Source organism: Myotis davidii, unplaced genomic scaffold (genome assembly GCF_000327345.1).
Source record: "Myotis davidii unplaced genomic scaffold, ASM32734v1 scaffold1275, whole genome shotgun sequence".
Classification (NCBI taxonomy): Eukaryota; Metazoa; Chordata; class Mammalia; order Chiroptera; family Vespertilionidae; genus Myotis; species Myotis davidii.
The window spans coordinates 277692-290995 of record NW_006286483.1 but is presented as its reverse complement, the minus strand read 5'-3'; the positions used below and the strand labels follow the sequence as shown (position 1 = coordinate 290995).

Here is a 13304-nt window from a genome sequence, read left to right as displayed (position 1 = left end):
CTTCTAGTTGTAGAATTTCCACTCAGCCAGCCTTCCTGTGGTTCTGGATGATGTCTGTTCCGTCTTTTAGTTGTATTTTTGAAGTGGTTGTACGAGGCAGCAATCTCTGGTGTTTACCTATGCCGCCATCTTGGTTTTCTCCAATACATATAATTTTTATAATCAGAAAAAAACAATTCCACAAGGAAAATGTTTTGATCAATAGCCATGTACAAAGAATATGCTATAATTTTATGGAATAAGCACTATCCCACCGTCGTTGCCTGGGCCCCCATGAAGCAGAAATGGGGCTGGAGTATAAGGAAGCCAGAGCCAGAGAAATGTGGGCTTAGGTCCCTGTCATGAAAGGCAGGTCAGGTTCAAGGCAGCATACAGTCAAGTGAAGAGACTGTGGTTGGAACCCCAGGCCACAGTCCATTCATTCACTCAGTACGTAGCTGTAGAATGTCCGCTATACCAAACACAGTATAGTGAGAACTTCATCTCTCCAGCACACACACTATAACAATCTAGATTTTTAAACTATTATGCCACTACTCCCAAATGCGATGCAATCTATACCTATATTTTCCTATTATTGACGGGGATTACATTTGACATCTGTTCACTATCCCTCCGATTCAGACAAATAAGCTCAGAAGATTGGGAACTTGCTGAGTAAGTCATTAATACTCACGAAGAACAACCTATGGCCAGTCACACTTTCAGTAAATCAGCCATCTACAATCATCCTACAAGCGTTGAGGATGTGTTCTTTAAGATGTACATCCGCACTGAGGTCTGAGCAAGGGTTATGGACTATTCCCTAAAGATGTAGATACTGCAAAGAGTCTCACTTTCTAAATCACATCGAGTATTTGCAATCAACAGCAAACAAATTAACAAAAGTTAAATTATATCCCTCCAGAAGCTGGAGAAAATAAAATATTACAGGTTTATGCTTTATAAGCCATAAATAAAAATTAGAGAGCATGCCAGTGCCTGGTAGGCTTTCTAATACACTATAATATTTAACTAGTTTACTAATCACTTTGTATTAAAATATTGCAAACAGGAACTACTACCTAGTACTTCAGTTAAACGTGGCGAACAACACACATGCCCTCATCTTGGCTCCCTCCTGAATATCTATCAAGATGACACCAAATGAATGTTATAAAAAAGGTATAAAGCCAAAGGGTAATAGGAATGGGAGAAAGTGGAAAGCAGAACGATGGTGCAGAAGACAGAGAAGAGCAAATGCTTTGCTGGTGTCAGAGGCTGGCTGGGGCTCTGTATCTGAAAACCAATAGTAGTAAGAAGAAAGTTTAGTTCCCAAAGGGCAAGAAGGGCAATAAATAACTGGCTCCACTTGTGGCCAGGGTAACTGAAACCAGAGACTTGAGTGGGGCTCCACCAGCTATGGAAAGCACAACTGGGATCAAATAAGTTTAAAATAAATATATTTAAGATACTACAAAATAACAAAGGAAGATTAACACCCGTCAAGAGCAGTGGTTCTCAACCTGTGGGTCGCGACCCCTTTGGCGGTTGAACGACCCTTTCACAGGGCGCGCCTAAGACCATCCTGCATATCAGATATTTACATTATGATTCATAACAGTAGCAACACTACAGTTATGAAGTAGCAACGAAAATAATTTTATGGTTGGGTCACAACATGAGGAACTGTATTTAAAGGGCCAGAAGGTTGAGAACCACTGATCAAGAGGCTGCTAAAGTAGCAAACAAAATCAGGCAGAGATGAAAGGAGAACGAGTATGTAAGAGAAAAAATTAGAAATCCTGGGAATACAGAGTTGTCTTGATAGACCAGTCAAACTCTAGATTAGGCATGATTGAGGATAAAATCAGTGAATTAGAAGATAGTGCAAGGCGCTCACTCAGAATGCAGTAAAGGTAGACAGAGATTCAAAACATGAAAAATAGTTATAAAACAAGGAGGACGGGTAAAGAAATGCTAACATAAGTCCAGGAGAAGTTGAGTTTCAAAGGAAGGAAATGGCCCTGGTCAGTGTGGCTGAGCTGGCTGAGCACTGTTCCATGAGCAGAGGTCACCAGGTCAATTCAGGCAGGGCACATGCAGGTTGCAGGTTCTGACCCCAGTAGGAGGCGTGCAAGAGGCAGCCAATGTTTCTCTCTCTCTCCATCTCCCTTCCTTTCTCTCTAAAATAAAAAAACATATTTAACAAAGAAGAAGGAGGAGGAGGAGGAGGAGGAGGAGGAGGAGATGTAGAGAATGACAGATATGCAATATTTGAGGTGTGAGTGCTGGAAATTTCATTACACTGAAGACAGACATGAATTATAAAGTATTTAATGAATACAAAGTGGGATAAGTAAAAATAAATGGAGCATGGTGAGATTCAGATAGCCCACAGTAAAGATAAAATCTTAAAAGCTACCAGAGACTAAAGACTGGTAATCTGCCAAAGACTGAGTGTAAGAGCGCACAACACACACCAGAAGACTAGAGGCCTGTTGCATGAAGAGATTCGTGCAATAGGCCTTCCTTTCCCCTGGCTGCTGGCACCTGTTTGCCTCCGGCACCCGGGGCCCAGGCCTTCGCTCCGGCCGAGTTCTGGCCGGAGCCGGCCCTGGAAACATCAGGCTTCGCTGCTCCGCCGGCCCTGGAAACATCAGGCTTCGCTGCTCTGCCGGCCCCGGGGCCATGAGGCCTCACTGCACCACCGGCCCCAGAAACGTCACACCTCACTGCTCTGCTGGCCCCGGGCTGTCAGGCTTCTCGCTACCACTTAGACCCTATGTATGCAAATTAACTGCCATCTTTGTTGACGGTTAATTTGCATATCACACTGATTAGCCAATGGGAGGTGAAGCGAAGGTACGGTCAATTACCATGTTTGTCTATTATTAGATAGGGTAATAGATATCACAAGATGATGGAGAAATACCTTTAAAAATTTAAGAAAAATAAACTATCATCCAAGAATAAGTGCAAAATAAAGACAGTTTCAGACATACAATGATTAAGAAATGTATCGCCCACAGCCCATATGGAAGGAGTCTCTAAAAATCTACTTCAGTAAAATTAAAATCACACTGTTAGGTAATTGTTTTGCTGCAAATCATTATATTACTACAATGATGATTATTTTACCACAATGTATAAGAAAAGTCTAAGAGGACAGACACCAGATTGTTAACATTAGTTACCTCTAAGGAGTAAAACAGAGATGGAGCTGGTGAGCCTTCATTCTCCATTTCATATATTTCATAGTATACCTGATTATTTATTACCAGCATAAATCATTTACGTACTTTTATAAATAAAGAGGTAGGGAGGGCAGGGAAAGTAGAGAGACTCACAGTGAGTGATACCAAAGTCTCTCATCAGAAAACATACACAGTGAAATCAACTTGTGTTTCTAATGTCAAAAACAATGTTATTCTTACTCTCAGATGGGACAAAATGTTAACAAATGATGAATCTTGCATATTTTTATAAGTTTGAAATTATATACATAAATATGTATTTATATATTTAAAATTATTATCCTAAATAATAAAAGCCTAATATGCTAAGTGTCTGGTCATCCAGTCGACCATTCAACCAATCAAAGCATAATATGATAATGATATGCTAAGGCCACTCAACCTCTCACAATGACATGCACTGACCACGAGCGGGCAGTCGACTGGTCGATCAGTCGCTATGACATGCAATGACCACCAGGGGGAAGACACTCCTACCAGTAGGTTAGCTTGCTGCTGGGGTCTGGCTGATCCGGACTGAGTGAGATGGCCTGGACAAGCCTCGGAGCCCTTCCATGGCCCCTCCCTGACTGGCCAACTTCCCGCGTCCCTCCTGGCCCTGATCATGCACCAGTGGGGCCCCTTGGCCTGGTGTGTGCCCTCTCGCCATCAGGGCTGAGGGACCCCACCCCTCACAAGTGCACAAATTTCATGCACCGGGCCTCTAGAGTGTGTGTGTGTGTGTGTGTGTGTGTGTGTGTATTAGGGGGAAAGCAATATTGCTATTTCAGCTAGTATTGAAGCAAAGACATCATTCTTGTCTTTTCAAAAAAACACTCATAAAAGACAGCTTCAGCACTCTAACATAGTTGTGCGCATGCTCAATAACTTTAGCTAAACAAGAATTTGCAATGAATCTGATCAGTTGTTTTATTTCATCCTTGATGTTTTTTATTACAGATTCCAAATTTTCCTTTTCCAGTCTTTTGGCAGCTATCTCCCGGCTACACTTCCTAATTGTGGCCATCAGGTGGCAGAATGACTCTACCACTTGGCCAACAGGGTCCCAAAGTCTAGCAACAGGTATGACAGGCAACATCTTACGCAGAACTTCTCTTACAGTTTGTGACATGGTGGCACAGCAACCAAATGCAATGACATTTAAAACATTTTCTCACCTTCCATATTATAACAATATATATGTATGTATGTGTAATAACTAACATGTATATATACACACACACACATACGTATTTAACTAGTGTATATATACATCATTAAACCCGTAAGTGCTGGCAATAATTTAATTGAATCAGATCACAGAGCAATGTATGTTCTAGGGCACTTCAAAAACAGTAGAGCAAAATGCCAGCAATCAGTAGAGCTAAAATTTGGGTGTGGTTCCAACAGAGGCAGACGGCTTAATACCGATCCGGGAAAGAGACAGAGAGCCTTGCTGAAGCCACTCTAACTGCAAGGTGACTTTGTACCTTCTGAGGAGTGGCATGAGGCTCCGTACTGTAGGGGAGACAGACATCACTAACACAGTCCAGCCAAGCCATTGAACAAACAACAACAAACCCCAGGGTGTGTGTCAGTATACCAGATTGCAACAACACATTACCTGAAACGCCCAGCTGTTAACAAAAAGCCTGAGACATGCAAAGAAACAGGAAAATGTGACCTATACATGGGGAAGGAGCAGACAGAAGCTGCCTGTGAAAGAGCAGACATCAAATTTAGAAGACAAAACTCAAGGCAGCCATTATAAATGTAGTCAAACAAACATGCTTTAAAAAGTGAAGTCTAATGACAATGTCTCATTAAATAGAGAATAGCAATAAAGAGACAGAATTTTTTTTTAAAAAATAGACCCAAATGGACCCCATTAAGGAAATGAAGAGAAAACAGAATGGGGAAACTTTTTTCAAATATCTGATCAGAGAATTGCATCTGGAATACACAAAGTGCTCCTACAATAATAAAGAGACAAATAACCCAATTTAAAAATGGACACAGGATCTGAGTAAGTTCTACAAAGCAGAGAAATCACCAATAAGCACATTAAATGATGTTCAATACCATTAGTCATTAAGGGAAATGCAAACCAAAACCACAAAATGCCACTTCACACCCCCTAGGTTGGATGTAATAAAAAAGACAGATAAGTGTTGAATGTAGAGAAATGGGAGCCCTCATACACTGCTGCTGGCAGTATAATGGTGTGGCCACTTTGGAAAACAGTCTGACTGTTCTGTTCTTCAAAAGTTAGAGCTACCACAGTACTCAACAATTACACTCCTAGGTGTATATATATGCAAGAGAAATGAAAACATATGACCACACAAAAACTATGTGAATGTTCAGAACAGCACTGCACATCATCCCCAAAAGTCTTTAATCTGATCATGTCCAATTTATCTGTTTTTTTCTTTGCACCTGGGCTTGCATACCTTGCGGGAATTTGCACATCTGCCTTGGTATAGCGATAATTCTCTAAGGCTCTAACATCATGCAAACAGACTTCATAGAGGAAAGTGGATCTGGCCGTTGAGTCTTAGAAAAATGAAGAAAACAGGGCAAAAATGGACCAAACATTGCAGTAAGAACAGGAAAGCCCTGAGCTCTGCTTTAGAGAGAAATGGGAACCTCTGAGAAAGTATTTTTTAGGGTCTGCTACGCTTAGTGGGGTAAGTGTCTCTCACCTCCATGGCAAATCTGCCTTTGTCCCTCCCAGCTGGATCTACGTGGGAGGTATCAGGGTCTGTTTCCTATCAATTACATCACCAATGGATCCAAAACACTATGAAATAAATCTGAAATAATATAGCAGCCCAGCCCAACCGTGGCTCAGTGGTTGAGCATCAACCTATGAACCAGGAGGTCATGATTCAATTCCCGTTCAGGGCACATGCCCCAGTTTCGGGCTCGATCCCCAGAGTCAAGCGTGCAGGAGGGAGGCGATCAATATTCTCTCTCATTCTCTCTCTCTCTCTCTCTCTCTCTCTCTCATTTTCTCTCTCCCTTCCTCTCTGAAATCAATAAAAATATATTTAAAAATATATATATAGCAGCCCAGTAATTTAAGAATATCATTTAAAAAGTTCATTCAGATTCCTTCAATACAATAACATAACCAATTCAAGAAAGCCAAAACTTTGCCAAAGAATTTTTACTTCACATGAGTTTATTTCAATAATTAAAGGCTCATTAACATTATACGGGAAAGACAAATATAAAAACAAAGACATGTGGTACTCCTAATACACTTCTAAATTGTTGCAGGATGAAAGTATTTGTTACAGAGAAGGAACAAGCTGCGTAGGGCCGCTAATAAGAAATTGCAGGGGGGAAAACGTAAAATTTCTGAAAGTATTTCAAAATAACTTCTCCATTTTGTAATTAGAACCAGGATAATTTCACATGCCATCCCATGCACTGCACTAGGCCTCTTACATATATTGCTTCGCTTCATCTTCATCGGCCTAAAAGTGAGCAAGATCCTCCAAGTTCTCCTGAGGTCTCTACTCTGTCCTGCCACTCCGAAGCTCTTCTAACTTCTCACTGTTCTGAGAGCGATAACAGAGCTGTAGTTTCCTTTAAGCCAATCTCCACAAAAAGAATTCAAGTTTTCTGTCCTATTACAGTGATTTTCTAGATCTACTATTTTCCAGGGACTATTCCCAGACGCTTGAGCTACAAAAATAGAAGATGGTACTCCAAGACAGTGAAGACAATAGAGATACTCAATAGAACAAAGAATGCTAGGGGAGCGCAGGAGCATGGGCTATCTGGGAAGACTTCCTGGAGGAGGTGACATGTGAGCAGTATTTTAAAGGCTGACCAGAAGTTAGAAAAAGAGGAAAGGCATGCTGGGTATAAGAACAGCATGTGCAAAGGCTCTGAAATAGGAAGCATGGCTCATTCAGGACATAACAAGCAGTTAGTTGATCACTGCTAAAAGGTACAGTGCTAAGATAAAGAGAGGTGAGGAAGTCAGCAAGGTCATACTAAGGAGACTGGAGTTCACTCAGATGTGGATAGAAAACCACACAAGAGGAGTCAACGAGTCCTCCATTCAATCTCTGCTCCTAAACTGCTGTTCACCCAGCAGATGCAAATCCACATGCCCAGCATGCAAGGCCCTTCAGGTGTTGTCTGCAAAAACACCTCTAGCCACTAGTGCTCTCTGCTCCAAAGAATCCTTGGTGCCTGAGTCCCTTTTTCCCACTCCTGCCCTTTGCAAACCACTCTCAACTTCACCTCAGGCTGACTCAAATTGCCTATGAGCTCCACAACTCCTGTGCGTGACTCTTTTTTTTTTTAAATTAATATATTGTATTGATTTTTTACAGAGAGGAAGGGAGAGGGATAGAGAGTTAGAAACATCGATGAGAGAAAAACATTGATCAGCTGCCTCCTGCACACCCCCAACTGGGGATGTGCCCACAACCAAGGTACATGCCCTTGATCGGAATCAACCCTAGGACCCTTCACTCCGCAGGCTGACGCTCTATCCACTGAGCCATACCGGTCACAGCCTGTGCGTGACTCTTAACAGCAGCAGAGGGCAGAAGAGGCCCGGGAATACTTTAGGGACTGCTGGCATTTCTAACAGGGTCCCAGGTGATGTGATGCTGCGGGTCCAGCGAGAGGTGAAGGGCTAGAACACTTTTCAACTATCTGAGATGAAAGAGCTCTTTTTAAAATATTCAATCTATCATGGACCCATACTTTCAGAAAATAAAATAAAAATACAGTCAATAATATTGTAATAACTGTGCATAGTGTCAGGTGGGTACTAAACTTACTGGGGTATATAAATGTCTAATCACTATATTGTACAGATGAAACTAATATAATATTGTATGTCGACCGTAATTGAAAAATAATTTACTAATAAGTGAATTATAAGAAAAAATGAAATTTAAAAAAAAGACATGGAAGACTGTCAAATCTCAGAGGGAATGGGGGTGGGGTGGGAAGAGATTAACCAAAGAACTTGTATGCATATATGTATAACCCATAGACACAGACCATGTGGTGAAGGCCTGCAGGGACAGGGGGGCGGGAAGGGGGCGAGGGGGAGGGAAGTGGACTGTCTATAAGAGGACAATGCGGGGGAGAAAAGGCGATATCTGTAATACTTTCAACAATAAAGATTTTAAAAATATTCTGAAGAAGTTAATTCTAATGCTAGACATCAGAATTTGACAAGGGCCATGTTATGCTATAATAATTAAAAAAAATTTTTTTTCCATGTTAAACACAGATCATTTTCAGAAAAGGCAGAGAAGTATTTGTTTAGAATTCTAATAAAAATTAAAGAAAATAAAATTATAGCTTATAAATAAACAAACAAACAAACTGTGGAAAAATGTAAGTCCGAACTTTGTATATTATTGGATTCAATAAACATAATAATCTTCATCTGCCAGATGGCACTGGCCAGCTGAGCTCTCCCCCCACTCGCTCCCATGCACCAACTCCAGTTGCAGACACACAAGAAGTCCTGGCACGCTCATACCCAGGTCAATGTCCACTGTTAAATTTTGTGGGCAAAGGAGGTGATGTACGAGAAGAAGGCAAAAACTTTGCTTTGGGGCTTCATGAATATATCCCCCACTAAAACGAAGTGTATGAAAAACAGCTTTGGGGGAGTGGAGTCCCAAACATCTGACCACCTACCTTGCCACTCTCCCTCGAAGGTCCCCCAAACCGGACAGCTGACGCATCTCCAGAGTCTTTAAGGCAGAATTAGTTCCGTAGCTAATGTTGTCCCGGGCACGGATCTGCTCCTGGAGTACCTGGGCAACACAAAAGACCACAGGAGAGTCATTTGAGAATTTGCATGATTTCACAAAACCATTTTAAGCAAGGACGTTGAACTCTTTTCAGAAGAGGCTCCTTTGTAACAGCCAACTGGTATGTACAGAGAGCCAGGGGCTTAGACAGAGAGAAAAAGAGAGACCTTAGGGATCACACCCACACCAAGTCCCTTACTTTACCGATAAAAACACTGAGGCTCTGGTGTCAGGTGACTTGATAGAGGTCCAGACCGGGACCCTGGCCCCTTGGTGTGTATTTCTATCACTCCATGATGTTTTTTGATAGTCACTGTTTTAGGTGAACAATCCTTACATTTATTAAAAAGTAATAAATCAAGAGCAAGGAGGGGAACAGGGCATCAGACACAGGCTCCAAATTTTGGTTCCTCCAAATTCTGGGCAAGTATGTAAGGTTCTCTGAGCTTCCTTTCTCTCATCTGTTAACAAGAGTGGTGACTACACTTTTTAAAAATATATATTTTTATTGATTTCAGAGAGAGAGAGAGAAATATCAATGATGAGAATCATTCGTTGGCTGCCTCTTGCTCGCCCCCTATTGGGGATCGAGCCTACAACCTGAGCATGTGCCCTGACCGGGAATCAAACTGTGATCTGGTTCATAAGCTGAGGCCAAACCATTGAGCCACACCAGCCAGGCTGGTGACTAGACTTTTAAGGCCACTGTGACTATTACATAAGATACACATAAAGCACTTAGCACAATGCCTGGTACACAGTAAATACAGCAAATATTCTCTTGAGTATTCGATGACAATACTTCTAACGGAACAGCCGCACGGTGTCCCATAGGAAAGACCTGAAATGAAAGCAGAACTGCTTGAAAGGTAAGTGACCCCACCTAAGAGCATGGCCTGTGGAGCGTCCACCCTGGGAATCCCTCAAAGGAAGGATGGAGGCGATGTGGACATCATCTGAGCATGTACTGGGAAGTGCTGACATGCACCAAATCCTCACAGGTCCTCGGTGAGGGGGGCACTCAGGATGCCCATGTTCCCCTCCAGGACATGAGGCACAGACAGCTGAAATGATATCTCCAAAGTCGCCCGGCTAGCAAGTGGCTCACCAGGATGGCCATGCTGCCTGCCACGAACAGGCAGGAAAGAAGCTGAGGCGGAAGCACTCTGACAGACAGACAGACAGAAATCCTGAGTGCTGAGTAGGGGGAGCAAAAGGTTACATCTGATGTTTCTTTTGAGCATTTCCTCATTCTTTGGCACATCTTTCCTCCCACCCGCCTTCCTCTACTATATTCTGTTCTTCACACTCCCCCTCACCACACCACCTTCTCGCTCCTTTTCAAAGAGAAAGCTTTTGGTTTCTTGGATCCTTTCCCTTTTAACCACTTTTTAAAAGCATTTTCTATTTGCTTGATGTCAGCTTAAATATTTGTTAATTCTTTCTTTTGTTTTATTCCTTTCTTTGGTAATTTTAAAAGGTGAATACACTGTTCCTTTATTTTTATTATTTCTTTCTTAATAATGAAGACTTTTTTCAGTACCATATTTTCTGTGTCCATAAGTTGGGTGTAACGTGTTTTCTTTTTCACTGTTTTAATTTCAGTTTTGAATTCCTCTTTGATCTAAGGATTACTTAAAATTGTGTTTCTTCATTTTCAAGCTAAGTGGTTTTCATCACTTTTATTATCTATTTCTAATTGTATTGGATTATGACTAAAATATGGTCTGTAATATGCTTCATGTTTTGAAGGTATTATGGCTTGTTTGTGGCACATGATTGATTTTTTAAAAAAATTTTTTTATTGGTTTCAGAGAGGAAGTGAGAGGGAGAGAGAGATAGAAACATCAATGATGAGAGAATCATTGATTGGCTGCCTCCTGCACATCCCCTACTGGGGATCGAGCCCACAACCCAGGCATGTGCCCTTGACTGGAATTGAACCCAGGATCCTTCGGTCCACAGGCCAACACTCTATCCACTCAGCCAAACCAGCTAGGGCCAAATGTTCCATGCAAAAAACTATTTGAGGAATAAAAGGTTCAAAATTGTCTATTAGATTGAGTTTTCTGATTCTATTACTCATTTTTTTCTAGATTTTATTTATTTTGGTCTATTGGATCTCTCAGCTTAAAAGAGATATGATGAATTATCCCACTGTAAAGTATTTTCATTAAGTCCTCACACTTTCAATACTTTTTAATATATATTTAGCTGCCATCAGGCACATATAGACTTATAAAAAGTGGCCATAACCATTATATAATAATCTTTTTTATATGATTCAGTGCTTTTACTAATAAGTGTCATCTTACTAAATATTAACATTGCTACTATGCTTTATAAATAATAAGGCAAACACTGGCTTGATCTAACTATTCACCAGACACTGATCTAAGTGCTTTGGGTATGTTAACTCACTTAACCCTCACCGCATCCTATGAAGGAGGCACTGTCATCATCCCCATTTCCCAGGTGCTGTTACATAACTTGCCCAAAGCCACAGTGATAAAGTGACAGAGCTGGGCGAAAAAAAAGCTGGGGTGGCAATACTCATATCTGATAAAATAGACTTCAAAATGAAAACTATCATAAGAGACAATAAAAGTCATTACATAATACTAAAGAGATGGATCCAACAAGAGGATATAACCTTGGTAAACATATATGCACCCAATATAGGAGCACCTAAATATATATATTAAAAAACTTCCGGAGGATTTTAAAGGAGAGATCAACAGCAATACAGTCATAGTAGGGGACTTTAATACCCCACTGACTTCACCAGATAGATCTTCCAGAAAAAAAAATTAACAAGGAAACAGTGACTCTAAATGACACACTTGATCAGATGGATTAATTGACATTTATAGAACATTTCACCCCAAAGCTGCAGAATATACATTCTTCTCAAGTGCACATGGGTCAATTTCAAAGATAGACCACGTTAGGATCCAAAACAAGTCTCTACAAATTTAAGAAGATTGAAATCATATCAAGCATTAGAAAGAGAACAACAAGAAAAGCCCAGAATATGTAGAAGGAAGGAAATAATGAAGATGAGAGCAAAAATAACTTACATAGAGACTCAAAAAACAATATAAAAGATCAATGAAACCAAGAGCTAATTCTTTGAAAAGATAAACAAGACTGATGAACCTTTAGTCAGACTCATCAAGAAACAAAGAGAGAGAGGACCCAAATAATTAAAATCAGAAATGAAAGTGGTAAAGTAACAACTGATATCACAGAAATACAAAAGAGTATAAGAAAATTCAATGAGAAACTACATGCCAACAAGCTGGACAAGGTGGATAAAATGGACAAATTACTAGAAAAATACAATCTTCCAAAACTGAATAAGAAAGAATCAGAAACCCTGAATAGGCCAATAATAATTGAGGAAATTGAAGCAGTAATAAAAAAAAAACTCCCAGCAAACAAAAACCCTGGTCCAGACGGTTTCACAGGAGAGTTTCACTAAATATTCAAAGAAGAACAAACACCTATCCGCCTCAAACTATTCCCAAAAATTCAAGAGGAAGGAACATTTTTTATGAGGCCAGCATTATCCTAACCAAAACCAGATAAAGACACTACAAAGTAAGAGGATTATAGGCCCATATTCCTGACGAACATAGATGCTAAAAATCCTCAACAAAATATTAGCAAATCGCATCCAGCAATATATTAAAAAGATCATACACCATGACCAAATAGGATTTATTTCAGGGAAGCAAAGCTGGTACAATATTCAAAAATCAATAAATGTGATACATCATATAAACAAATTGAAAGACAAAAATCACAGGATCATATCAGTAGATGCAGAAAAAGCATTCGACAAAATCCGACACCCTGTTTTGATAAAAACTCTGAGCAGAGTGAAAATAGAGAGATCATACTTCAACATAATAAAAGCCATATATGACAAACCTACAGCCAATATCAAACTCAGTGGGGGGAAAATTAAAACCATTTCCCCTAAGTAGAGGAACAAGATAAGGATGTCCGTTTTCACCATTCTTATTCAACATAGTACTGGAAGTCCTAGCCACGACAACCAGACAAGAAGAAATAAAAGGCATCCAAATTGGAAAGGAGGAAGAAAAACTTTCATTATTCATTCATCCGAACAAATATTTATTAAGTATTTACTGTTTTGACATGATATTGTACACAGAAAACCCTAAAGACTCCACCAAAAAACTACTTGAGTTAATAAAGGAATTCAACAATATAGCAGGATACAAAATTAACACCCAGAAATCGAAGGCATTTTTAT

General features: G+C 40.3%; 1 protein-coding gene across 3 annotated transcripts in view; it reads right to left on the bottom strand.

The window, feature by feature from the left end:
• FAM81A (family with sequence similarity 81 member A) overlaps nt 1-13304 on the bottom strand; it is a 77319-nt gene that overhangs the window by 20002 nt on the left and 44013 nt on the right. For all 3 annotated transcript variants that reach the window (XM_006757994.2, XM_006757993.2, XM_006757995.1), the window contains one exon: nt 8904-9022. In XM_006757994.2, coding sequence (XP_006758057.1) covers nt 8904-9022 — 119 coding nt within the window. The remainder of the gene's footprint in view (nt 1-8903; nt 9023-13304) is intronic.